Below are 27,978 nucleotides of genomic sequence, written 5' to 3'. Positions count from 1 at the left end.
ATAGTATGGAGGTTCCTCTGAAACAAAACAAAACGAAAATAGAACACCATATGGCCAGCAGTCCCAGTACTAGGGATATATTCAAAGGAAAGGATATTAATCCCTTGTGGGATGAGTAGTTTGTAGGTATTTTCTCCCATTTTGCTGGTTGTCTTTTCAGTCTTGATGTTTTTTTTTTCCAGGCAGAAGCTTTTTAGTTTGATACAATCTAGTTTGTCGATTTTTGCTTTTGTCGCTTGTGTCTTGAGGTCTTCTCCATAAAATCTTTGTCCAAACCAATGTTCTGAAATGTTTCCCATATGTTTTCTTCTAGTAGTTTCGTGGTTTCAGCTCTTACATTTAAGTCTTTAGTCCATTATGAGTTGATTTTTTGTATAGGGTGAAAGTTAGGGGTCTAGTTTCATTCTTCTGCATATGGATATTCGCTTATCCCAGCATCGTTTATTGATGAGACCATGTATTTCCCAATGAATGTTCTTGGTGCCTTTGTCAAAAACTGGTTGGCTATAAATACGTGGATTTATTTGTGGGTTTTCTGGGTTCTCTGTTCTGTTCCAGCATGTCTGTTTTTATGCTAGCATCATGCTGTTTTGGTTACTATAGCTTTTTGTAGTATATTTTGAAGTCAGACAATCTGATGATTCCAGCTTTGTTATTTTTACTCAGGATTGCTCTGGCTATTCAGGGTCTTGTGTGATTCCATATGAGTTTTAGAATTTTTTTTTTTCTATTTCTGTGAGGAATGTCATTGGTGTTTTGATAGGGATTGCATTTAATCTGTAGATCACTTTTGGCAGCATGATCATTTTCACAATATTCTTCTAATGCATGAACATGGGGATGTCTTTTCATTTTTGTGTCTTCTTCAACTTGTTTCATTAGTGTTTTATAGTTTGTCTTGTAGAGATCTTTCATCCCCTTGATCTGAAACTCCTAGGCTCAAGCGATCCTCCTGCCTCAGCCTCCCAAAGTGCTGAGATTACAGGTGTGAGCCACCACACCTGGCTCTTTCCTTCCCTTGGTTAAATTTATTCTTAAGTATTGTAATTTTTTGTAACTATTGTAAGTGGGACTGCTTTCTTGATTTCTTCCCCCCTGCAATTTCATTGTTGGTGTGTAGAAATGCTACTGATTTTTGTATATTGATTTTGTATCCTGCAGCTTTACTGAATTTATTTATCAAGTTCTGAAAGTTTTTTTTGGTGGTGCTTTTAGAGTTTTCTATACATAAGATCATGTCATCTGCAAACAGAGGCATTTTGACTTCCTCCTTTCCTGTTTGGATGTCTTTATTTCTTTCTTGTGCCTAATTGCTCTCTCTAGGACTTCAAAAAACGGCAAAAATTTGCATTACAATAAACCTATAATTGTAAGTTGAAATTTGAGGAGTTTGCCTCAAACCTAAATGCTGTGAAAGCTAGTTTAGAAAGTCATATAAAAAGCTAGTACGTAAATGAAGGAATTATATTGTAGCCGTTTAAGTGAACCCAAGACTGGAAGGCTGCACAGCCAACTTGTTCTTCACTGCTCCCTTCCCCACTGGATCGCTGTTACTTCCCGACTTGGGAGTCATTTCTGGCTGAGCTTTCCCTCATCTGTGTTAGATGCCACTCCTTTGAGTTCCTGCGGCACCTCATGCCTTACTCTGTCATGCTCTGTTGCCATTGAAATATACCTCCCCTCTCCTGTAAGCTCCTTGAGCTCCAGGACTGTCTTTTTCATCTTTGTATCACAGTGACTGGCACAGTGACTGGCATATGTCAGTGAATAATAGATAACTAGTTATGAGGCTCTGAGTTCTCAAATCTTTGACCTCGAAAGCTTTTCTTTCATATAAGAAAACAATTAATCCTTGCCCCTACAATCTCAGTTTACTTAGCATCCTGTCAATTGGAAATTAGTGTAATGTGAGAGGGATTCAGTTTGGATTCCTGACTGCCCTTCACTGGCCGTGTGGCCCTTCACTAGCTTGCTTGGGCAAGGCACTGTATTTGTTTTTCTAGGCTTTAGTCTTGAATCTTCTCAGTGAAAGGTTTGAGTGGGTGATCTTCATGTTCCAATACAGCTGCAAGGCTCTGTGGCCTAGCAGCAGAGTGGAGTAGTGAAAGACTAGTCACCTGACAGGCAGAGCGAAGTCTGTTCCTCACCCAACCGCTGAGTAGCCTGGTAACTCATGCTTACCAAGTATTTGTGCATATCTACTGTGCCTTGAAGATTTGTGTATGTGATGTGCCAGAGGCAAAACAAATGCTAACGTAATTTAGAAACACAGATATTAAGTTAGTTAAGTATAGGTGTAATTAGGTTAAGTTAGGTATAATTTGTGTTAATTATATTTTACCATATTCTTCTCATGTGAAAATTGGTTATTCACATGTGGTATATGGGATCATTAGGATATAGCATTACGTTAATCAAGATAATGTTTCTCCATTTCTTTGTCTTCCTGGTTAATAAGTGTTTAGGAAAGTTGTTTCTTGAAAATGTTTGAAATGTAGTCAAAAAAGTAATTTGAATTATGTTTTAATGTTGGCCAGTGTATTTTATTTTGCTTCAAGAAAGTTTAATAAAAAACATTAAAAATGCAAAACAATCTCAACAATGTGAACTTTTACCTTTTTGATACTTTTTGTATTCATCATGATCGAGGATTCTGACTTGTGAGGTCTGTTTATTTTTATATACTTTCAGCTCATTTAGAGGCGAGTTTTGAGGAGGTAGAGAACAACCTGCTGCATCTGGAAGACTTATGTGGGCAGTGTGAATTAGAAAGATGCAAACATATGCAGTCCCAGCAACTGGAGAATTACAAGAAAAATAAGAGGTGAGTTTGAAAAGTTTGCCACAGTATTCATTTCAGTCTCGAAGTTTTCCATATTACTTTACATGCTACTCTTTAGAAGTCCCGGCTGATAAAAGACAAAGGTTTCAACATAAAACTGATAAATAAGCTTTCCAAAACTTTTTTTAAAAACCACTGTCTGTTGCCATCTTTTGGAAATGAGTTATAAAAAACTCAGGAGAAGGTAAAACATGAATCCCAAATATAAAGATGAAGGAGTGGAGCACAGGGCAAAGTTTTCCAGCAAAATAGGAGCCCTGAGCTAGTTTTCTCCAAGAGGCAAATGAGTGGGTTGCTCTTTTCTTTTCCTGCTCTTCTCCTCCATTACTAGAGCAGAAGGGAAGAAACATGAGCTCAGGCTGTGGAAAGGGGCTGGAGGGCTTCAAATCTCAGCTCGGTCACACACTACCTTTGGGACCTTAGGCAAATTATTTTATCTCTCTTGGCCTCAATGTCACTGATTTATGATGGGGATAATGATGTACCCCTATCATAGAGTTGTTATAAGGATTAAACGAATTAATTGTTACCTAATTCAGTTAGTGCTTTGTAAATATTAGTTATAATAATGGCTGTTATCACTAGGCCAACCTGAACTGGAGATGGAAAAGGAGTCTAAGGGTAACAGCCTGCTAGACTAGCTCTGGCATCCCAAGTCCTGCAGTGGCCATCTCAGAGAAGGAAGGTACAGGGTTGGTATTTCTGAAGTCCGTGGGGAGTCAGTCTCAGAGGACATGAGACAGACTGTCATCTGTGCTGGGCGCCTCTGGAACTGAAGCTGGAGGCGGGCTTTGCTAGTTGGGAGGAAGCGGAAGTCATGGGATTGGGTCTGGCTGTGGCCCAAGAGCAGATTTGGTGGAGAGAGAGATGGATAGGTTGGGCAGAGTACACTCTTGGTGTTAGGAGTGTTGATAAGTGGAGTTGTTCTGGATCTAGGATGTGACAATAACAGGAGTGGGTTGCTGTCATGGACAGGAGGAGCTGGTCACTAATATACCACCACCCCCCTACCCCCAAGGAAGCTAATAACATAGATGAGGTGGATTATTGTATTGATGTTAAAATCTTCTAGAATGAGGCCAAGGGATGAGGCAGAAATGAATAGAAATGAGTATTTTAGAACACAAGTTCTCAATCAGGGTCATGTATCCTTAGAGATGGGCACTAAATGTTAATGAGCCATAAGAGTCACCTGGGGAGAGTATTTAAAATGGGGATTCCTGGGCTTTGTCCTTGGGGAGTCCATTCTAAAGTTAATTCCAGTGGAGAAAGTTGAAATGACTCCTTATTCCACAAGCCTCTAGAATGGTTTAAATTTAGAATGGTTTGAAACAGGCATTCTAGGTAATTCTGATATGGGTGGCCTGTGGACCATACTTTGAGAGACTGCCAGGCAGGGATGAGAGATGGGTTGTGTGCAGGCTGTAAATGGAAGAGCTTCAGAAGAGCTCCAGGGAGGCCATGGATCAAATTATTCACAAAAGGTTGTATGTGTGCAAATTTTCCAGAGGTGCTTTCTGTACATTTCATTTGTCCCACAAAGATTGTAGGAGGGCATTTGGCAGCATTAAGAATGGAGTCCTTGGCCAGGTGCAGTGGCTCACGCCGGTAATCCCAGCACTTTGGGAGGCCAAGGCGGGCAGATCATGTGGTCAGGAGATCGATACTGTGCTGGCTAACACGGTGAAACCCTGTCTCTACTAAAAATACAAAAAATTAGCCGGGTGTGGTGGTGGGTGCCTGTAGTCCCAGCTACTCGGGAGGCTGAGGCAGGAGAATGGCATGAACCCGGGAGGCGCAGCTTGCAGTGAGCCGAGATCACGCCACTGCACTCCATCCTGGGCAACAGAGCAAGACTCCGTCTCAAAAAAAAAAAGAATGGAGTCCGTGTCAGAGAAGGGACTTTTTTTTTTTTTTTTTTTTCTTTTTTTTTGAGATGGAGTTTCACTGTTGTTGCTCAGGCTGGAGTGCAATGGCATGATCTTGGCTCACTGCAACCTCCGCCTCCTGGGTTAAAGTGTTTCTTCTGTCTCCCGAGTAGCTGGGATTACAGGCTCACACCACCATGCCCAGCAAATTTTTTTTATTTTTAGTAGAGATGGAGTGTCACCATGTTGGCCAGACTGGTCTCAAACCCCTGACCTCTGATGATCCACTCGCCTCAGCCTCCCAAAGTGCTGGGATTATAGGCGTGAGCCATCACGCCTGGCCTAGAGAAGGGACTTTTGAATGAGTGGGTGAGCCTTGTGACCCAGGGCATTTCCAGACTGATATGTGGGCGTGGGAAAAGAGGAACTTCCCTTAAGAGGAAGATAGCAGAGGTAGAAATGGTCAGGCTAGTCTTCATTGTTAAATGAAAAGTTAGAGAGACATTCTGTTGTGAAGAAGTTAGGCATGGAAATATGTTTATAATGCAACAAGAGTTTCAAGGAACATGGTAGGAAGGCCTAGAATTTTGAGAGGAAATTTTTGCAGGAGGTTGGACAGCTTGGGTACAGGTCATGTGACCCTAGAAGGTGGTTTTCTCGTGTGTGAAATGGGGATAATAATAGTACAGTACATTATAGGGTTTTAGGGAATCAGTAAAGTGCTTGGAATAGTGCTTGGCACCAGCTAAGTGCTCTGTCAGTGGCTGCCAGCTCTGACTGACTCGTATTATTACTTGTGCAGCTATAAAGAGATGGGTATTCTATATTTTTAAATAGCCCATTGCTTTTTAGCTACATAATACAAAAAGTATATGAATATTGTGATTTTTCTATCCAGATATGTTGAAATGTGATTGTTGGAAACATATGATAGCAATACCTCAAAGATATTGTGGATTCTGTTCCAGTCCACTGCATTCTGCAGTAAAGCTAGTTACATGATTTTTTTTTGCTTTCCTAGTGCATATAAAAATTATGTTTATACAGTATGTAGTCTATTAAATGTGCACTAGCATTATGTCTTAAAACACAATGTACATACCTTAATTAAAAATACTTTATTGCTGATGATCATCAGCCTTCAGTGAGTTGTGATCTTTTTGATGGTGGAGAGTCTTGCCTCTATGGTAATGGCTGCTGACTTACCAGGTGGTGGTTGCTGAAGGTTAAGATGGCTGTGGCAATATCTTAATTAAAATAAGCTAACAATGAAGTTTGCTACATCGATTGACTCTTTCTTCCTGGAAAGATTTCTCTGCAGCATGCGTTGCTGTTTGACAGCATTTCACCCATAGTAGAATTACTTAAAAAATTGGAATCAGTCCTCTCAAACATTGCTGCTGCTTTATCAACTCAGTTTACATAACATTCTATGTCCTTTCTTGTCATTTCAAAAATGTTGACAGCATCTTCACCAGAAGTAGGTTTCTTCTCAAGAAACCACTTCCTTTGCTCATCCATAGGAAGTAACTCCTCATCTGTTTAAGTTGGATCACGAGATTGCAGTAATTCAATCATATCTTCAGGCTTCACTTCTAATTCTAGTTCTCTTGCTGTTTCTACCACATCTGTAGTTATTTCCTTCACAGAAATCTTGAACGTCTCAGAGTCATCCATGAGGGTTGGAATCCACTTCTTCAAAATTCTTGCTAATGTTTGATATTTTGACCTCCTCACATTAATTATGAACATTCTTAATGGCATCTGGAATGGTTAACCCTTTCCAGAGGTTTTCAGTTGACCTAGATCCGTTGAAGGAATCATTATCTATGGTAGCTATAGCCTTACAAAATGTATTTCTTAAATAATAAGACTTAAAAGTTGAAATGACTCCTTATTCCATAGGCTGCAGAATCAGTGTTGTGTTCACAACAATGAAACAACGTTGTTCTTATTCATCTTCATGAGAGCTCTTGGGTGACCAGGTGCATTGTCAAGGAGCAATATTATTTGGAAAGGAATTTTTTTTTTTTTTTTTCTGAGCAGTAGGTCTGAACAGTAGGCTTAAAGTATTCAGTAAACTATGCCACAAACAGATGTGCTTTCACCCAGGCTTTGTTGTTACATTTATACAGCACAGGCAGAGTAAATTTAGCATAATTCTATGGATTTTCAGGATGCCCCCAAAGATTTTCAGAGTAGTAAATGAGGCATTGGCTTCAGCTTAAAAGTCACCAGTTGTATTAGTCCCTAACAAGAGAATCAGACTGTCCTTTGAAGGTTTGAAGCCAGGCATGGACTTCCTCTCTCTAGCTATGAAAGTCCTAGGTGTCATCTTCTTCCAATAAAAGTCTATTTTGTCTGTTGACAATCTGCTGTTTAGCATAGCCACCTTCATCAGTTATCGTAGCTAGATCTTCTGGATAAGCTGCTGCAGCTTTTACATCAGCACTTGCTGCTTCACCTTGCACTTTGCTGTTATGGAGATGACTTCTTACTTTAAATTCCATGAATCAACCTCTGCTAGCATCAAACTTTTCCAGCTTTCTCACCTGTTTTAGCTTTCATAGAACTGAAGAGAGTTGGAACCTTGCTCTGGATTAGGTTTTAACTTAAGGAAGGGAATGTTGTGGCTGGTTTAATCTTCTGTCCAGACTACTCAGACTTTCTCCATATAAGCAATACGGTGGGTTTGTTTTCTTATCATTCATGTGTTCACTGGAGTAGCATTTTTAATTTCCTTTCAGAGCTTTCCTTGGCATTCACAACCTAGCTAACCGTTTTGTGCAAAAGGCCTAGCTTTTGGCCTGTCTTGGCTTTCGACATGCCTTCCTCACTAAGCTTGATTATTTCTAGCTTTTGATTTCAAGTGAGAGATGTAAGACTCTTTCTTTCACTTGAATAATTAGAGGCCATTGTAGGGTTATTATTAATAATTGGCCTGATTTCAATATTATTGGGTCTCAGGAAATAGAGGGGTCCAAGGAGAGGGAGAGAAATTGGAGAATGGCTGGTCAGTGGAGCAGTCAGAACACATACAACATTTATGGGGCTTGTGGCACCCCAAAACAATGACAACAATATGTGCTGGTGTGTACCGCAGAATTCTAGAAGGGCTCAGGAGTTGAAGGCACCAGGATCTTGAAAGATAAGGTGTGTCGAAAGCACATATGTGAAGTAAGATCCCTTGATCCTCCGCTTAGCCAGGTGATCACCCTATCCCTAGCTCATCAGGCAATGTGGAATTTCACCTGAGGGGCTCCAGACTTGACTCTAACACATTCGAGGACAGGTAGACGTACAAATGTATTGAAAACAGAGGAACTAAGGGAAAGCCTACGTAGTAAACAATAAGACTGTTTAGGCCCTTTTCCCCAGTAGGTCCCAGAACTCTGGCAGCCAAACTCACATCCCCTGTGCAGAAGAATGGAGCATTCATCTGCAAAACTGCACCTGACCAGCCCACAAGAAAAGGCCTGCAGATATGGATATTTAGGTTGTATGTATGTGGTGAAACAGCTAGGTCTGCTCTTACCACCCTCTGATGCTGAGCCCACACTCTGCATAACTTCGAATCAACTTTTGGTGCCTCACTCAAATACAAATGGACAGCTGAGGAATCATATTCAATTAAGAAAGCTTCCAAAATGAAAACAACTGAAATACGTAGACTATAAGCTAGTAAACAGTATTGTTTAAAACCTGCAGAAAAACGAGAGACTGAGGAGCAGAAGAAAACTTAAAAACGAGGCTGGGCGTGGTGGCTCACGCCTGTACTCCCAGCACTTTGGGAGGCCAAGGTGGGTGGATCACGAGGTCAGGAGATAGAGACCAGCCTGGCTAACATGGTGAAAACCTGTCTCTACTAAAAATACAAAAAAAACTAGCTGGGCATGGCAGGGTGCACCTGTAATCCCAGCTACTCAGGAGGCTGAGGTGGGAGAATTGCTTGAACCCGGAAGGCAGAGGTTGCAGTGAGCCGAGATTGCATCACTGCACTCCAGCCTGGGAGACAAAGCAAGACTGTCTCAGGAAAAAAAAAAGAACAATTGTAATTAGTAGCTTCAGATATATGGGAACATCTTGTAAGAGCCCATTTTGTATTTATGGACAAGAAAAGATGCTGTAGAAAAGGAACAAGAGAGAGCTTTTAGAAGCACATGCACCCTATAACTTAAAGTATAAAAAAAAAAAAAGAAAGAAGGTAGCAAAAGTAGAAAATTTCAACTGAAGCATAAGATAATGTTAAACCTCTAAGAGAACAAAAAGTCTGAGGAAAAACTAAGGATGTTAAGATAATTCATAAGTCCCATGTTTGAGTACTAGGAGTTTCAGAAATAAAGGAGTGAGAAGGAGGAGAGACAAATTTATTAAGGAAATAACATAAGGAAATTGTCCAGAATTGAAGGATATGAATGTTTGAGTTTAAAAGAGCCCATGAAGTGCCCGACAAAATGAGTGGAGAAAGATCTGTTGTCAAATACACATTTTTGTAAATTTCACTACACTAGGAATAAAGATCATAAAAGCCTTCAGAAAGGTTTTATATTAAGGATCAGGAATCAAAAGGAACATCAACTTTTCAGCAACAATGCTGAAAGTAGAAAATGGTTACTAAGAATATTTACTGGGCAACATTTTCATCAAGCATGAGGAAATAAAGTCATTTCCAGGCAGCCAAGGGCTCCGGTGTGGTGGATGTGGACACTTTGTCAGGAAGCTCCTGGAGGATGTGCTCCACACACAAGGGAGTAACCCAGGAGGAGGAAGAGCCTGCACAGAGCAGAGATGAGTCACTCCAGGAGGATTCATTCTGTTCAGAAGAGACACCAAGGGAATTTCTAGGGAGGTGGTGAGAAGCTTCAGCAATCCTAGAGAGCAATTCATATTGGGACAGAAAGGCCTTCTGGAGAATTCTAAGTAGTGTTTCCAAGGGGGAAAAAATGAAGCTAATGCATTGTCTTATCAGCGTGGCAATATTGAGAGAAGCTTTATGACTCCCTTATTTATTTATTTATTTATTTATAACTTGAATTATTAAACTCTGGTGGAGGGTTTAATGAGGAATTAGAGATAAGTGTGTGTGTGTTTTTTTTTTAAACCAAGCAAACAACAACAAGGTAGATATTAACACTGAGGGGAAACAGTTTTTAAAAAAGAGAAATAATATGCTACATGGCTCAGTCACAAACAGTATTTATGTGATATTGGAATAATTAAAAGCAGAATTGTGATAAAACTTGCTGGGGAGATGGGGGAGAAAAAGCATATTTGTGTTGAGGGGAAGCAGAGGTGTAAAATAGCTAATCCTCATCTTCTCCAGCAGGAAATCAAGAAGTAATATTTAAAATTGAAAAAAGAATAAATATTAATTTTTGCATATTATTTAGAAATAACAGAGGTAAATGCCAGGAAGAATAACTGAAAGAATTGAACATGGCTGCTTGTGAAAAACAGGGCAGAAAGGTGGAGAGAGCTGGGGCAGGGACTACTTGTCTTCACTATAAATACATCTCCTGGGTGCTCTTTGACTTCAGGAATGGCTATGTACTATCAACATGCAAAAATTGAATTAAACATTTTTTAATTCATTCCCTATAACATTCCCTGAATTCTTCTGCATGGAATACTAGACTGAAAAGGTTGCCATTGATAAAATATTATGTGATCAGATGAGCTCCAGAAACACTTTGCATTTGCCCATGGAGCTTTGCAGTGTGCATCAGCGTGCTAAAGATTCTGAGAATTCCTGTGGTAAAGAAATGTTTTGCTGGGCACGGTGGCTCACGCCTATAATCCCAGGACTTTGGGAGGCTGAGGCGGGCAGATATGTGAGGTCAGGAGTTCGAGACCAGCCTGGCCAACATGGTGAAACCCCATCTCTACTAAAAATATAAAAATTAGCTGGGCATGGTGTTGCGTGCCTGTAATTCCAGCTACTTGGGAGGCTGAGGCAGGAGAATCCCTTGAACTCCAGAGGTGGAGGTTGCAGTGAGCCAAGATCGTGCCACTGCACTCCAGTCTGGGCAACAGAGTGAGACTCTGTCTCAAAAAAACAAAGAAATATTTTGGCCGGGCACAGTGGCTCATGCCTGTAATCCCAGCTGAAAGCGGCAGATCACTTGAAGTCAGGAGTTCGAGACCAGCCGGGCCAACATGGTGAAACCCTGTCTCCAGTAAAAATACAAAAATTAGCTGGATGTGGTGGCGGGTGCCTGTAATCCCAGACACTCAAGAGGCTAAGGCAGGAGAATTGCTTGAACCCAGGACCGGGAGGTTGCAGTGAGCTGAGCTCACACCACTGCACTCCAGCCTGGGTTACAGAGTGAGACTCTGTCTCAAAAAAAAAAAAAAAAAAAAAAAAAAAAATTTTTTTTGACTCAGCATTTCACAACTTACTTGCTCACAGAATCAATTTGCATGTAACACATATTAACATTCTGTGACTTAGTATTCTACATAACACCATTTGAGAAATTTTCAAATACTGCCAGTGAAAAACTTATAATTTTCTGGTTCATAAGAGATGGGTCGCTTAAAAATAAACCTTATTCCTTTTTAACAAGATGCCATGCAAACTACACTAATGACTTTTCTTACTCTGAAGAAAACGATAATATGTGATAGAAAAAGTTGGATATGTGATATGCTTATGTGCATGCATTTTTTAACAATGTTTGCACACCCTGTAGCTTTCCCAAAAATCTGGGCCAGAACACTGGATGAAGGTGGGGAGAGTGGGAGAATGAAAGATAATTTTTCACACTCCTCCAGTGCTAATAGGCTCTGCAATAGGCTCCTATGGCTTTTCTCATTCAGCTCCCACCAGAGCCTGTAGTGTGGGCAGGGCAGCAATTTTTGGAGTTGAGAAGGAGATTGAGTTGCATTAAGTCATCAGACTATTTAGGGGCCAGCATCAGAACCAGAGTCTTCAGTCCAAGGCTCCCACCACACCACCACACCAACCCAAATGTGTCTTCTTTTTTGATGTTAAGTTGGAACAAACTGATTGAGTCCCAGATGTTTATACCAGTGCATCTGTAGTTTCAAATGGATATATGATATTTTGTCATTCATTTGACGGACATTCCCAGCAGAGGGAATACATTCCTGCCCCTACAAAAACAGGACTGTGACCCATTATAAAATAAATAAACACAAAATAAAATAAACGTGACAGTGGCTTCCTAGTCAGGTGATTCTCCCAGTGGGTAGGGAAATATACAGCCTAGGGATGGTTCTGATAGCTCTTACCTACCCTTGAGAAACATTTGAATAGATGGTTTAATCCACTTCATTTGTGCAGTAAAGAAGGACATCTCTCTTTAGCTAGTTATCTGAGAAAAGTGCCATCTAAGACACTTGTGTGGTTGTATGGGGAAAATACCCATAAATTGCTTTTCTAAATATTTTTCTGCATGTAAAATGATATTACTGTTACCAGTGCCTTTGTAGACAGGAACGGACACTGCCTTGATAAACAACAAAACATTGTGTAGTGGCTAGAATATGGCTATAGGCAAAGACAGGTACTCAAACCAGTAGCTAAGTTGTCAGATAGTTCAGAAGATGAGTGCACAGCCATACGAGTCTAATTCACGGACCCCTGGCAGAAGCTTTTGTAACCAATAGGAAATATATTTTTCGTAAAGAAAGAAGAGCCAATATTTAGTATAGGAGCCAAAATAAAGAACTTAAAACCATTTACATGGATTTTTCTAGCTAGCAATTAGAAAAGTGGGCTTGAGATTTGAGGGTCAGCTTATATTCTTAGGGGTGCAGAGGAAGACAGATGATAAATGTATAAAGAAAAAAAGAATAATTTTAGACAATAATATAAACCTCAAAGGAAATGGAGTAATGGTATAGTGGTAAGGCAGGGGAGGACTGCTTCAGCTAGGGTGAGCAGGACAGGCTCTTCTGAGAAGATATGTGAGAAGAGGTTTGAGTAAGATGGCAGTCATATGAGGATCTAGGACTGTACAGCTCCAAACAGAAGGAACAGTGGGAACAAAGACCCCGAGTCATGAACAGTAGGTACGTTTAGAGATAGAGCTAAATGGAAGTATAGAATCTCAACCTTCTAGATTTTTAATCTTTCCAGTGCCACCATAATCCTTAGAGTGCTTATTGAAGTTCTCTCACAATAATTAGTTATACTTGAAATCATACATAAGTGTGTAATTTGATTAAAATATTTCTTATTTCCAAGTATCTAGATCCCTATGCATCTCCTTCAGTACTTATGCTTTCCCCTTCAGTACACAGCATACCATCAGAATTTCTCCAAAAATAGTAACATCTTGAAGAACAGTGATTTTAGCAATTCTTGTTAATTATAAGTGACTCATAATTTTAACATAGCCTTCTGTTGGACTCGAAACCTGCTTAGGGGCATACTGACTCCAGAAACATTTTTCACTGATTTATCCAGACTTTGAAATTTGCTTGTCTCCTAAAACCCACCTCCTAGAAGTGGTGGTCGCTGCTGCCTCTGATGAGATTTAGTGCTTATGCATATTTTAAGGGTCCTGATTCTTTTTGCTTTATGTCTGTATATCTACTATAGTTAATGCCAAGGGACTCTGCCCTTCTTTTTGTTTGTATTTTTTTGTTTTGTTTTTTGGTAACATTTGGACTATGGACTATATTTAGAAAATCTTTAGAACAAAGTATAATAGATATATTTAAGAGATTATGGCGTATCTGTACTGGCGTTTGACCAGTGTATGTTCTAGAGACTAACTTGCCAAATTCCTGAGCTTTAAGAAATGACTGTTCAAACTCACCTGCCAAGAGACTGGCAAGTTGGGGAGAAGGGGAGGTGTGGCAGGAGTGTGGCCCTCAGGCCTGGCTTTGTGGAGCTGAGAATGGGAGAGAAGAAACCAACAGCATTCTCCAGGGTAAAGATCCAAAAACGATCTCTTTTGGTTCTTCTGGAACCAAAAGAGAAGATCGAGAGCACCTTCTCTGAAGGAGCCAAGCAGCAGGGCAGTAACTAGCTTCTGCAGTTATACAGCAGAGGTCTGTTTGGATGCTGAATGAAAAGGGGAGCAGGAGAACTTTTCCTCAGGCAATGACTTTACAAAAAGGGAGCAGACTTCTGCATCCACCAGGATGGAGTAACAGGGACCAGATTTATTCTCCCACCTGATACAATGAGAAACCAGGTGAAATAAATGAGAGAATGTTTTTAAGACACTGGATTTTGGACAAAGAAGAGATGTGATGGTACCCGATAGACAGGAAACAAGTGAGGTGAGCCCTGTGATTGCCTCTGCATCCTGCCTAGAGAGAGTTTCCAGGGTGCAGTGCAGGGAAGTGGACCCAGGCAGAGCCTGGCAGACTCAGAGTTGAAGAGCTAAATCTGGGGAGATCAAGGCAGCTGGAGTTTACAGGACATAGTCCCAGAGAGGAGAGAGTTTCTGAGAGGGTCTCCATTAATGTTCACCTGATAATACAGGTGAGGAAACTATCCAAAGCAGGAGGGAAAAAAATATCCAAGAGGGTGAGCTAACAGTGCCTGGCAGTCACACAGAGCCTCTTCCCAATAGTCAGACTGGGAAAACTCATAATTACTGAGGTGTTGGGAAGTGGACTCTGTGAATTCTTACCTCAGTAGGACGTGTAATTGGCTTTTATCTGAATACTGCTGAAGACGTGCTTAGCAAATCATAAAGCAAGCATCAGAAGAATCAAGCTGTTTCCAAGTAAATTAACTGTATAACAAACAAAGCTCAAGAGTATTTATAGGAATATAAAAATACCTAGCACCAAACAAGATAAATCACAATGTCTGGTATCTAATCAAAGATTACTAGGAAAACATATGGAGGAAGATAGTCAATCAAAGCCATTAAAAACTGATACAGATATTGGAATTAGAAGACAAGGACAGTAAAAATTGTTATTGTAACTGTATTCTGTTCAAAAAGTGAAGTAGAGACATGGAAAATATAAAAAAGGCTGAAACTTGTATCTCTTTTCTCCATTTTCTCCTTTTACTCCCCCCTCTCCCTATTAGATGCTAGATTTTAGATGGTTCCCAGGTGGTTAATTGAAAGTAAATTGACATTTTTATTTTATTGTATTTATTATAATGTAATCACATTTACTAGGCCAATGACCTCTTGAAAACAGACTGAGAGCTATGAATTTGTTGGCTTCATAAATGTGTAATCACACCTTACATTTTCTTTTAAAATTAAACCTAAGCTTATGAGTTGGCAAGGAATTGAACTTAACAAAATTTTTGCTCTAAAGTGTCTGTTAGAGAATAAATCTTGGCAGTTTCAGACTTTGTGTAGTCACGAGAACAGATGTAGCTAGAATATTTAACAGTTTATTAGATCCTTGGGTTGACAGTAAATAGAATTTAGGACTGATATTTAAGTTCATAAAGCTTTATTTTGAACAATGAGTATCTGTTTGCCACTTTTAAATAATAAATGTTTCTCTAACTGGTTTACAAAATTCTTTTCGTTATCTCTTTCCTCCAGTTATGCAAATGACACGCTGGGGTTCATAAAGCTTTTTGTTTTTAAGAGGCATGAAAACCTAAAGTATATCTTTGAGGTGGAGAGGAGCAGAGACTAAAGATATAGCAATCTCGAGAAAAGTTTTTTGAAATTAAGCAAAGCAAAATTATTATTATCCTGGGTTGAAAAATAGGTAATCCTTTTTTCCAAAGTTAGATTGATTATAGTTTGTACATTATAATTTAGAGTCTGTAATAACTTTCAGTGTTTTAGAATTCATTTATTACATTTGGAATAATATTTCACTTTTTTTATGACCCATAGTTGTGTTGGAGTTTATGTTCCATCAGTTACTGTGTTTTTCAAAGATACTTTCAAAAGTATAAAATTTATCAGTTATTTTAGTCTTCAGTTGAATGTAGCTAAAACCATGATATTACCCTATGCTTTTCTCACTTTTCTGGTTTTCTTGATGGATATGAGAGCTGGGACAGGCAGAGGCACACCTGGCAGCCTGCCATACCTGCTCTGACATCGGTGGTAAGGAAGAACCATGGTGAAGTCAGCAACGAGAAAACAGTGCTCCTCCTCTCTGCTGCAGCCCTTCTCTACCCTCTCTGGGCAGTGCTCTAGCATGGCTGTGTTGGCCCCGTTTTTTCTATGGCTAAGAAGCAGGTCTCTTTTTCTTGCCTGCCTTTTACTATTACTAGTCTTTCATTCTGGCTCAGAAAAAAAAAATTTCACTGTAATTGTTTCAAAGGAATTGAAACAATTGCTACTGGAGATAGTTTTTTGTTTTGTTTTGTTTTGTTTTCAGACAGGGTTTTGGTATATTGCTCAAGAGGTCCTCCTGCCTCAGCCTCCCAAGTAGTTGGGATTACAGGTTTGAATTATTGTGCCCGGCTAATGCTACTGGAGAGGTTTGATACTGGATTTCAAAGAGGGACATTTTCCCCCAAAGATAGCAACATTTTCCTTCCTCTCTGGAAGTTTCATGTTACGTTCTGTTTAGGACCGTTTTTTCTTTTTCTTTTTCTTTTTTTATTTTGAGATGGAATTTTGCTCTTGTTGTCCAGGCTGGAGTGCAATGGCGTGATCTCAGCTCACCACAACCTCTGCCTCCAGGTCCAAGTGATTCTCCTGCCTCAGCCTCCTGAGTAGCTGGAATTACAGGCATGCGCCACCACACCTGGCTAATTTTTTTTTTTTTTTTTTTTTTTTTTAGTAGAGACGGGGTTTCTCCATCTTGGTCAGGCTGGTCTCGAACCCCCGACCTCAGGTGATCCATCCGCCTCGGCCTAGAACCAATTCTTATTATAACTGATATCAGAGAAGTGCATTATTGTCATATAAAATAACACGTTACTTTTGAGGCAGAGAAAATAGAAGTTACAGTTCTTAAGGATTAATTCAGGTAGATTTGAGAATTTATTAGTTGATCCCAATATTTTTGCTGTACATGGGTTTTTAAAAGCTAAAAGTATCCTTTAAAATTCTTAACACTGGACTAGTTTGGGGAAAGTTAAAACACGATTTTACCTCACAATGAACTTTTAAGAATATTTCTTAATTAAAAAGAATGGGCAAGGTACGTGGCATACCACAGTTAAAATATTGTTGAAAAAGAAAGATCGCATCAACATTGTATAATATGAAAACATTGTTAGAGAACAAATCCATGATTCACTTGAAGTATTTAACCTATGTTTTTCTTAGCTTTTTAAGTAACTAAGGTCCTTGACAAATCAATCTTTATTTACCTGACTTGATACTGTCCTCTCTTGACTTCAACACCAGTGTATCCCAGATGTTCTTCTCTGCCTCAGGTTCATTTTAGTTTTCTTTGTAGATGTTTTAATGCTGGTGTTCACTTGTGCTCTGGTCTTGGTTGTTGCCTCCTCTCGTTCTGCAGACCCTCCTTGGACATGCTCTTCTACATCCTTGGCTCATCTGCCAGCCATAAGGTGATCATTATCAAACCACTGTATTCAGTGCAGGTCTCTCTTCTTACCTGCAGAACCAGTTGCCGCCTACACAGCTCTTCCTGGACTTCTCAACAGCACCATGCCCAAAATTGTCTTCCGCAGCAAAACCTGACCTTTTTCTGTTCTAATAAGATACCATCACTACAGATTTATCCAGGCCACAAATGTGGGAGTCTTCATAGTCTCCTCCTTCCTCTCCTACCATCTGCTCAGTTCTCAGTCCAGCCCAATATTTCCTGACTCTGTCCTTGCCTTTCTGTCTTCACTGATCCTTTCCGGAGTTCTAGCCCACGTCTTTGTAGCCTGAGTTACACTAATAGCCTCTTAATTAGTCTTGCTGTCTGTAGTCTTGTGTCCCCTCATTTATATTACTGTTAGAGTGCTCATTTTTTCCCAAATGCAGATATTAAGATTTCTCATAGTCAAGATAAAAAAGTAAATGATGGTGGTGACTATAGCAGTAGCCTTTATTGAACACTTAATATGTACCAGACACTGCTTAAAAACTCCAAATTAACTCATGGAAGTCTCACAGTGACCATTTGGGTAGGTGTACTCTCTTCTCTACCAATAAGAAAAGAGAGACTAAGGGAGATAAAACAACTTGTCAGGAGTTGGAAGTAGCGGTGCTGGGCCAGAACCAATGTTTTCCTGACTTCAAAGTCTCCTCATATCTTTGACAGTAAACTGCCTCCACACAAAGCCATCTGTACTCTGTGCTTGGGTGCCATGGAGTATGGAAAGGACCTTGCTTCTCTGCATGTATGGACTGCTCTGGGTGATTCAATGTAAGGATGGATTGAGATTTTAGGGCCTGGTGCTGCTTGATCAGGAATATATTTGTATGTGGGATGCATGAGTTTAAAAAAAAAAAATCCACCTTCTACCCTATCAGCTATAAATAGCAACAAGCCTGTAAGGATATACAGTTTCAAGTGGTGGGGCATGACTGCAGACAGCTAATAAATGACAAGCCATTGATTTGGTGATAATTAATGGTAGGATGGCTCTTTAAGGAATTGGCTAGCCACTAAGAATTTTGAGTAAAAAAATCAGTAACACAAAGGTGATATACATTTTTTAAATTTGTAATAAAAATTTAAATTTAAATTTGTAATAAAAATTTGTAGCCAGTTAGCTGCTGTGGACTAGTCATTAAACACCAGTACACCGATGAAAATAAAAGTGTTTTTTGCAGGCTTATTTTTGAAAACCACGACATGTCTTCAGGGCTATGTTGGGGATTTTACCTCATGCATACATCAATGATCCTGGCTTTCAATGTTAGTTTTTATTAGTTTCCTAAAAATAATGTACTTTCCCCAAGCTAGGTAGACCCAGATGTTGCCTGGATGTTTTGGGGTGGCTCTGAGTTTCACATATCTGACTCTGGAATTCTATAGATTTAGTGATCTACTTAAGTAACTTTCTGTTAGGGCTAAACTTGACCCTTGAACTGTATTCTGGATGCTGAAGATGATACACATGCAGAGTCAGCTGTGGGTTTTATTCCCAGTTCTGTCACTTACTATCTGTGTGGCCTTCCATCCTCAAGCCCCATTTTCCTCATGTATTAAGTGAGGGTGATGATACCTACAGTTAGGTAATTACAAGTTATAGGAGACAGTATGTGTAAAGTGCCTTGCATATTGTGGAGTATACAGTAGGAACTCAATAAATATCCCTTACCCCTATCTCATCTTTCCTTATCCTACTTGCTTCAACCTCTCTTTATCCAGGCATGGCTTCTAAATCAAATAGATTTTCATGTAAAATAGGTTTAGGGAAATGATTCTTGCAAGGTGGGATGGAACGTAATCCGTGTGTAACTTAGTGCTGCCAACCTGCATAGACCTTCATTATCTTTTTTGGAATCCATTTTTCTTAAATTCCAGGTCTTCTTTGTTACCATATCCTTCAGATCCTTTTCAACTTTAAATTCCAAGATTTTGGAATCTTATCATCTTGTTACTTTCTTGGCTGTATTTGCCCAAAATAGATATATACAATTTATATTAATAGCATAATAAATAAGGATATAATGCCATTTTTACAGTGAACTGGCTGCTTTTTAAGAGGTTTTATTTTATAGATAATGTTGAGAATGTCTTGCTGGTTTTGTATAAGAATAAATGAGGCTGACTCTCTTTTTGGACTCAGCCCGCCTGCACCCAGGTGAAATAAACAGCCATGTTGCTCACACAAAGCCTGTTTGGTGGTCTCTTCACATGGACGCGCATGAAATTTGGTGCCGTGACTCGGATCGGGGGACCTCCCTTAGGAGATCAATCCCCTGTCCTCCTGCTCTTTGCTCCATGAGAAAGATCCACCTACGACCTCAGGTCCTCAGACCGACCAGCCCAAGAAACATCTCACCAATTTCAAATCCGGTAAGCGGCCTCTTTTTACTCTCTTCTCCAACCTCCCTCACTATCCCTTAACCTCTTTCTCCTTTCAATCTTGGTGCCACACTTCAATCTCTCCCTTCTCTTAATTTCAATTCCTTTCATTTTCTGGTAGAGACAAAAGAGGCATGTTTTATCCGTGAACCCAAAACTCCAGCGCTGGTCACGGACTGGGAAGGCAGCCTTCCCTTGGTGTTTAATCATTGCAGGGACGCCTCTCTGATTATACACCCACGTTTCAAGGGTGTCAGACCACGCAGGGACGCCTGCCTTGGTCCTTCACCCTTAGCGGCAAGTCCCGCTTTTCTGGGGAAGGGGCAAGTACCCCAACCCCTTCTCTCCTTGTCTCTACCCCTTCTCTGCTTTCCTGGGGCAGGGGCAAGTACCCCTCAACCCCTTCTCCTTCACCCTCAGCGGCAAGTCCCACTTTTCTGGGGCAGGGGCAAGTACCCCTCAACCCCTTCTCCTTCACCCTCAGCGGCAAGTCCCGCTTTTCTGGGGCAGGGGCAAGTACCCCTCAACCCCTTCCCCTTCACCCTTAGTGGCAAGTCCTGCTTTCCTGGGGCAGGGGCAAGTACCCCTCAACCCCTTCTCCTTCACCCTTAGCGGCAAGTCCTGCTTTCCTAGGGGGCAAGAACCCCCCAATTGCTTATTTCCACACCCCCATCTCTTATCTCTGTGCCCCAATCCCTTATTTCCGTGCCCCAACCCTTTCTCTGCTTTTCTGGAGGGGAAGACCCCCACCCCTTCTCCGTGTCGCTACTCTTTTCTCTGGGCTTGCCTCCTTCACTATGGGCAAGCTTCCACCTTCCATTCCTCTTTCTTCTCCCTTAGCCTGTATTCTTAAGAACTTAAAACCTCTTCAATTCTCACCTGACCTAAAATCTAAGTGTCTTATTTTCTTCTGCAATGCCGCTTGACCCCAATACAAACTCAACAGTAGTTCCAAATAGCCAGAAAACGGCACTTTCAATTTTTCCATCCTACAAGATCTAAATAATTCTTGTTGTAAAATGGGCAAATGGTCTGAAGTGCCTGACGTCCAGGCATTCTTTTACACATCAGTCCCTTCCTAGTCTCTGTGCCCAGTGCAACTTGTCCCAAATCTTCCTTCTTTCCCTCCCGCCTGTCCCCTCAGTACCAACCCCAAGCGTCGCTGAGTCTTTCTAATCTTCCTTTTCTACAGACCCATCTGACCTCTCCCCTCCTCGACAGGCCAAGCTAGGTCCCAATTCTTCCTCAGCCTCCACTCTTCCACCCTATAATTCTTTTATCACCTCCCCTCCTCACACCCGGTCCAGCTTACAGTTTCGTTCCGTGACTAGCCCTCCCCCACCTGCCCAGCAATTTACTCTTAAAAAGGTGGCTGGAGCTAAAGGCATAGTCAAGGTTAATGCTCCTTTTTCTTTATCCCAAATCAGATAGCGTTTAGGCTCTTTTTCATCAAATATAAAAATCCAGCCCAGTTCATGACTTGTTTGGCAGCAACCCTGAGACACTTTACAGCCCTAGACCCTAAAAGGTCAAAAGGCCGTCTTATTTTCAAAATACATTTTATTACCCAATCTGCTCCCGACATTAAAACTCCAAAAATTAAATTCTGGCCCTCAAACCCCACAAAGGAATTAATCAACCTCGCCCTCAAGGTGTACAATAATAGAGAGGAAGCAGCCAGATGGCAACGCATTTCTGAGTTACAATTACTTGCCTCTGCTGTGAGACAAAACCCAGCCACACCTCCTGCATACAAGAACTTCAAAATGCCTAAGCCGCAGCAGTCAAGCATTCCTACAAGACTTCCTCCATCAGGATCCTGCTTCAAGTGCCAGAAATCTGGCCACTGGGCCAAGGAATGCCCGCAGCCCGGGATCCCTCCCAAGCCATGTCCCATCTGTGCAGGGACCCACTGGAAATCAGACTGCCCAGCTCGCCCGGCAGCCACTCCTAGAGCCCCTAAAGCTCTAGCCCAAGGCTCTCTGACTGACTCCTTCCCAGATCTGCTTGGCTTAGCGACTGAAGATTGACGCTGCCCGATCGCCTCGGAAGCCCCCTGGACCATCACGGACGCCGAGCTTCAGGTTCCCACGCCGCCTCTAATCCCGCTTAAAGCAGCCCTGAGAAACATCGCCCATTCTCTCTCCATACCACCCCCCAAAAATTTTTGCCGCTCCAAAACTTCAACACTATTTTGTTTTATTTGTCTTATTAATATAAGAAGGCAGGAATGTCAGGCCTCTGAGCCCAGGACAGGCCATCGCATCCCCTGTGACTTGCACGTATACATCCAGATGGCCTGAAGTAACTGAAGATCCACAAAAGAAGTAAAAACAGCCTTAACTGATGACATTCCACCGTTGTGGTTTGTTCCTGCCCCACCCTAACTGATCAATGTACTTTGTAATCTCCCCCACCCTTAAGAAGGTTCTTTGTAATTCTCCCCACTCTTGAGAATGTACTTTGTGAGATACACCCCTGCCCACCAGAGAACAACCCCCTTTGACTGTAATTTTCCATTAGCTTCCCAAATCCTATAAAACGGCCCCACCCCTATCTCTCTTCGCTGACTCTCTTTTCGGACTCAGCCCGCCTGCACCCAGGTGAAATAAACAGCCATGTTGCTCACACACACACACACACACACACACACACACACACACACACACACAAAAAAGAATAAATGACAACAGAGACTTTTAAGGTATAGAGAGTCCTGAGAAAATTCATCTCAAGCTGAAAGGAGGCCCCTCCCACCACCCACCCCCAATCCCCCTCAACCCCACCAAGCCTGTAGGGTGGCACCACAGGACTGTGGACTGCCGGGAAACAACAGACCTCTGACTTGTTGGTGATGAATGGTAGATGCTTCTTTCTTGAGAGTGGGCCTGTGAGATCTTTCCCAGGAACAAGTAGTCACAGTAATAGGTTCTGTCCATCAGCCATTAACAAAGGGAAACTGTTCAGGAATGTTCTATAAAAGAGTATTGCTGATCATGCTTAAAAAAAATTTCCCCTAAACATTTCTACACATGAAGAAAAATGTTAGGGTGCAATTTGCAGTTGGTGTTTTGAATGTGGTATTTTGTGTTAGCCTTTTATCATGGATTTGTCCTAGCGAGGCAGTTTAGGATTTAGAGAGAGTTTGCTTTATCTGTGTTTATGGTGGCATTTATCCAGTAGCTTCTGTCTATTAAGTTTTCATCTTGAGTCTGAGCTAGTTGATTTCCACTCATATATAGATTTAATATACTTCTTGTAACATTCCATAGGCTTATTAATGTGATTCTTTCTTTCATTTTTATTCTCCTTTATAACTCAATCCCTGGAGAGAAAATGATTAAATAATAGCAGTTTCACCCTTTGGAATATTATTAGCTTTTGATCCTGCTGTTATTTTTTGAATGTTTTAGTTTTAGGGTTATGCTAAATTTTGTAAAGGCATTAGCTGAATTGAGTAAATTTTGAAATATGTTAACATTTAAAATGAGTCATTTCAATTTTTTGTTTGATCTTCTGAAAATACTATTAAACTATGGAAATAAGAAACTCAATTTTTAGAAAATGCAAGCAACAAACAAGTTGTTTCAAATGAGATACTTGATCAAACTTTATCAAAAATAAAATCTATATTTTATTACAGCAATGGCCTCTTTGAAGAAGCAGATCTTAGTCATCCTGCAGCCTCAGTACTTGGTAATCATGATTTGCTGAGTGTCTGTTGGGTCCAACTCTGGGCACGCATGTGATGCAGGATGGAAGAGATGCAGTCTCTGCACTTCAGGAACTGTAGAGATGATACCTGTATGAACAGAACCACATTACAAGGCAGCACATGTAAAGGTGTAATATTGATAGAGTTTAGTGCTACAGAATTTTTGATAAAGGAGAGATCACTGATTGGATGTCAATGAAGTCTTCTTGGAAAAGATGAACTTGAAGGCTGTTTTACACTAATTATTATTATTAGCATTTTTATGCTAATAACACAGTTTGAAGGAGAGTGACTGGAACTTAAAACTCCTGCTTACCCATGCTTTTTCATCTGGTTAGCTGAGAGTATGACTTAATGCTTAAGAGTAAAATATCTGCCATGTTCTCGATAAATGTTGCCCATCATCATCAATTATACTGTCCTTGAAAATGCATCAGCTCAGTCCTTGCTTCTCCAGGAGGCCTTTCCTACCAAACCTAAGTGTATGAGTTGTCCTTTCTTCTTTATTCCTAGAGAATCCTCAGCATGTCATTACCAAAGCACTGTAATCTATGACATTGATTTCTAATTATTGCTTTATTTTTCTGTCTCTTCCACTAAAGTTCCTTGAGGTTATGGAACGTGTCTATTCCAAACCTAGCATTATTCCTAATGCTATTCCTAACATTATCATAGTGTCTAAGGCTTAGTAAATTTTTGTTGAATGAATGATTGAACTCAACCAAGATTATATTTAGTATACGAAAATGGATATTTATATAAGGTTGATGGCAGTGACGATGGAGAGAAGTGGATCAATTCAGGCTATCTTTTGAGATGGAATTGACAGAATTTATTGATGAATTGGATGGAGAATGAGGGAGATGGATGAGCCAAAACTTGAGGAGCCGGGTAATGCCATTAACTGAGATGACGTCAACTGGAGAAGAACAGGCTGTCTTGCAAATGTTTGAGTAGCCTACTCCACTTTTGCATAAAGCTATCAAATGGGCAGTTGCATGAGTCTGGAGCTCAAAGAAGAGATCAAGACAGAAAATGTAATCAGGAAGTTAGTAGAATATGGATGGCATTTAAAGCTAGGGATGAAATTGGCTTATGAGCGAATGTAAGCTGAGGAGAGAAGAGGGCCCAGAACCAAGCCTGCAGCACTCCAGCATCTGGTGGTCTGGAAGGGATGGAGACAAAAGCAAAAGAAACTGAGGAGGTGGGAGAACACTAGAAGGAACTGTTTCAAGAAACCACCAGTTGGGTCAAATGCTGCTTAAGGATTAGGATGAAAACAGAGAAGTGGTCTCTGGATTTGGCAACATGATGATTGTTGGTGGCGTTGATTGCGTAGTGGGGGTCCAGAAGCCAAATTGGAATGGGTTCAAGAGTGAATGCGAAGCGAGGGAGTAGGAATCTGTAGGAGTTAAATCCTCGAGTAGGCAGAAGGCGGTGGGAATCCTGTCTGCGGCTTTCAGTCTTCCTGTTTCAGCAATTTCCAAACTGAACTCATGCATTGCCCTCCAAAATCTTTTCCTTCTTATGATCCAGACTAGAACTGCCCCGGTTAGCATGCTTGTCTCCTTCCTCTCCTTACCCCATTGAGTCAGATGCCTTGGGCTGTTGAGTCTTCTTTATGATACTTTTCAAATTGGAATCCTTCATTTCATTGTCATTGCCACTTACATTTCTCTTGCCAAGTATTAATTAGCTCTTCCCCACGTGCCCCCCATGTGAGTTTCCTGTGTACTCACTGCTTTTATTCTCTCCCTTGCCAGTATATCCATCCATCACAGCTAGAACGTTCTTCCTAAAATACAGCTTTGCTCATGTTATTCTCCTGCTAAAAATAAAACAAAATATTTTAGCCTGGCACAGAGAACTCTCTACCTTTTTATCTGAATTACTTTCTCTTCATTCAGCCTGCTGTTCTGAAGTATTTGCTCCAGGACAAGTACTTGCTGAAGTATTGCTGTTCTGAAGTCTGTTTCCTAAATATAACCTGCGTCGTCTCTGGCCTCTGTGACCTCACAGTCACTGCTGCCTGTGACTGACATGCCTTTCCCTGCCTTCTCTTACATTTTCTATATTTCCAAATGCTGAGTACCTCTAACAGATGGTGGAGTACACCCTAACAATTGTGAAATTTCAAGGCTTTCAGGGCTGCTGCTTTACTTCATCAGTTCCTTAAAAGTTCCATAATACTGGTGGGGCACGATGACTCATGCCTGTAATCCCAGGACTTTGGGAGGCCGAGGCGGGCGGATCAACTGAGGTCAGGAGTTTGAGGCCAGTCTGGCCAACGTGGTGAAACCCCATCTCTACTAAAAATACAAAAATTAGCCAGTCGTGGTGGTGGGTGGCTGTAATCCCAGCTACTCGGGAGGCTGAGGCAGGAGAATTGCTTGAACCCAGGAGGCAGAGGTTGCAGTGAGCCAAGATCACACTGCTGCACTCCAGCCTGGGTGACAGAGCGAGACTCTGTCTCAAAAAAAAAAGTTGCATAATACTGATTTTTTTCTTTAAACCAATTATTTGTACCACCACTACTTCAAGCAGTCGTCTGTTTTAGGAATTGGGTACAGGAATGATTTTCTGAAGGGAAGTTTCCTGGAAATTTCGCTGACAGTTGTGGAGTTGTGGGTCATGACGCTGTGTGACAGAGGATGCCCAGAAGATGCTGGGCTTGTCCTCTTCACAGCAGCAGACAGACGGTTGCAGGGTGAGCAGGATGAGTCCACAGGAAAACCGCCCTCCTCAATTGCACACTCACTCATTAATGTATTTAATAGTAGTTGCTGGATTCCTTGTTTTTATGGTTGTTAGTATTTGGGGGTAGGAGAATAACAGTGTCTGTGAAATCATTATTCTGAGTTTCAGCTTTTTAAAACAAGAGAGCCCTTTAGAAATTCTGCTCACAGTCACACATTCTAAAAGAAGAAAATTAGAAGCTCTCTAAAGAATGTAATCATAGAAAAAAAAAGAATTACTCATTAGAATATTGAACTGAGTGTTCTGTCAACTTTCGCCACGTCGGGGAATTGCTAATGTGAGGATGTCACTAAGAAGTAGATTGAAGATATCTTTTTGAGATTCTCTTGTGATACATATTGCCTTCCTGTTGTATTCTGGTTTTTATTATCGGGGTATAAAGCAGGTTTTAGGCATATTTAGCTTGTACCTAGCTAAGCTTTTAAGAATGAAGTTGATTATGGACTGAAGGGAAACAATTACACAGGTTTTGTTTTTGTTTTTTTGTTTTGTTTCGTTTTGTTTTTTTTTTTTTTTGAGACAGAGTCTCGCTCTGTCACCCAGGCTGGAGTGCAGTGGTACGATCTTGGCTTGTTGCTAACTGTGCTTCCTGGGTTGAAGTGATTCTCCTGCCTCAGCCTCCCCAGTAACTGGGATTATAGGTGCCCACCACCACACCCGGCTAATTTTTTTGTATTTTTAGTAGAGACGGGGTTTCACCATGTTGGCCAGGCTGATCTCAAACTCCTGACCTCAGGTGATCCACCTGCCTCAGCCTCCCAAAGTGCTGGGATTACAGGCATGAGCCACCACGCCCGGCCACACAGGTTTTTGAAAAAATAGGATTGAAAATTCTTGCATAGTTTATGAACCATGGTGCTGGATAATTATTATAAGTAGATATTGTTAGGAAAAAACGGAGTGGGATGACCATCTGATTTAAGAACCTTCACTTTGGCTGTTGCAAGAACATTATCTACTTGGCCTTTCAGTAGGCAGCTTGCCAGTCTCTTCTAGCAGCTGTTGAGTGTAGTCAGCTATTTTGGAACATGAGGGGTATTGTAATTAGGTGTGTAGAAAATTGATTTAAGAATTCAAAACATCTCTAGATTTTTAGTAAAACCTGGAGTGCAAGTACAAAATAAATGTCTCATATTTTAACTGGGATAACAAGCCTTTATTTCCTCAAAATTACTCATTAGTACTGATAATGAGGAAAAAAAATACGTAACTGCAAAATTGTGAGGGAAAGCCTCAAAACAACTTGCTTTGCTTTCTTTGTCACAAAATGTTTACTTTAATCTATGTTTCCCCACTGTACACTTCCCAGGAAACTTTGTGTTTTGGCATCCTTACTTAATATTGACAAAATAATAAACCAGAAGATTCCTAGAGGCTTGGCCCTTTGTGGCATGAGCTGTGCACCTCAATCCTTTGATATGCACTTTCCCCCTTTTCTCCTTTGCTGTTGAAAGGGAAAACAACTGCTTCTATTTTGGATAATTCTTAACTAACGATCTCAAAAATCCAGTATTGAATATTTACCCATCAAGGAAAAATTGTGTTAAGTGCTTTTTATAAACTGATTCTTACATGTATGAGATGGTTCACAGCTGGGATTAAAATGCTTTCTGTGTTCTTATAATTGTTTTATTGTTTAGATGAAATTGTTTAGATTATTATTTGGATTCTGGTGGAACTTTTTTGAGCCATTAATAGAAAATAGCAGAAATAACTGAAAATAGTTGGTTTAGGCTCATCGCACTGGTCATTTCAGTAAAGTGTAACTGATATGTGAAGATCCAGAAATACCACTGTGGGCATTTAAAGTACATAAGTTTTTATTATGATGGAAGAACAGTTTTCATTGGGGAGATTTTTAATTTGCATTGTCTTGTCTTTTTTTTTTTTTCCTACAGGAAGGAACTTGAAACCTTCAAAGGTAATTTTGTGTT

The 27,978-nt window shown here is 40.7% G+C and overlaps 1 protein-coding gene across 3 annotated transcripts in view; it reads left to right on the top strand.

Moving 5' to 3' along the window:
• The window catches only part of DTNBP1 (dystrobrevin binding protein 1), a 146,813-nt gene that overhangs the window by 45,072 nt on the left and 73,763 nt on the right, over positions 1-27,978 (top strand). For all 3 annotated transcript variants that reach the window (XM_031012528.3, XM_019030169.3, XM_055390672.2), the window contains 2 exons: positions 2,692-2,824; positions 27,943-27,965. In XM_031012528.3, the coding sequence (XP_030868388.1) occupies positions 2,692-2,824; positions 27,943-27,965 (156 nt within the window). The remainder of the gene's footprint in view (positions 1-2,691; positions 2,825-27,942; positions 27,966-27,978) is intronic.

Source organism: Gorilla gorilla, chromosome 5 (assembly GCF_029281585.2).
Source record: "Gorilla gorilla gorilla isolate KB3781 chromosome 5, NHGRI_mGorGor1-v2.1_pri, whole genome shotgun sequence".
Taxonomy (NCBI): Eukaryota; Metazoa; Chordata; class Mammalia; order Primates; family Hominidae; genus Gorilla; species Gorilla gorilla.
The sequence above is the reverse complement of the archived record's forward strand: the minus strand, read 5'-3'. Positions and strand labels throughout refer to the sequence as shown.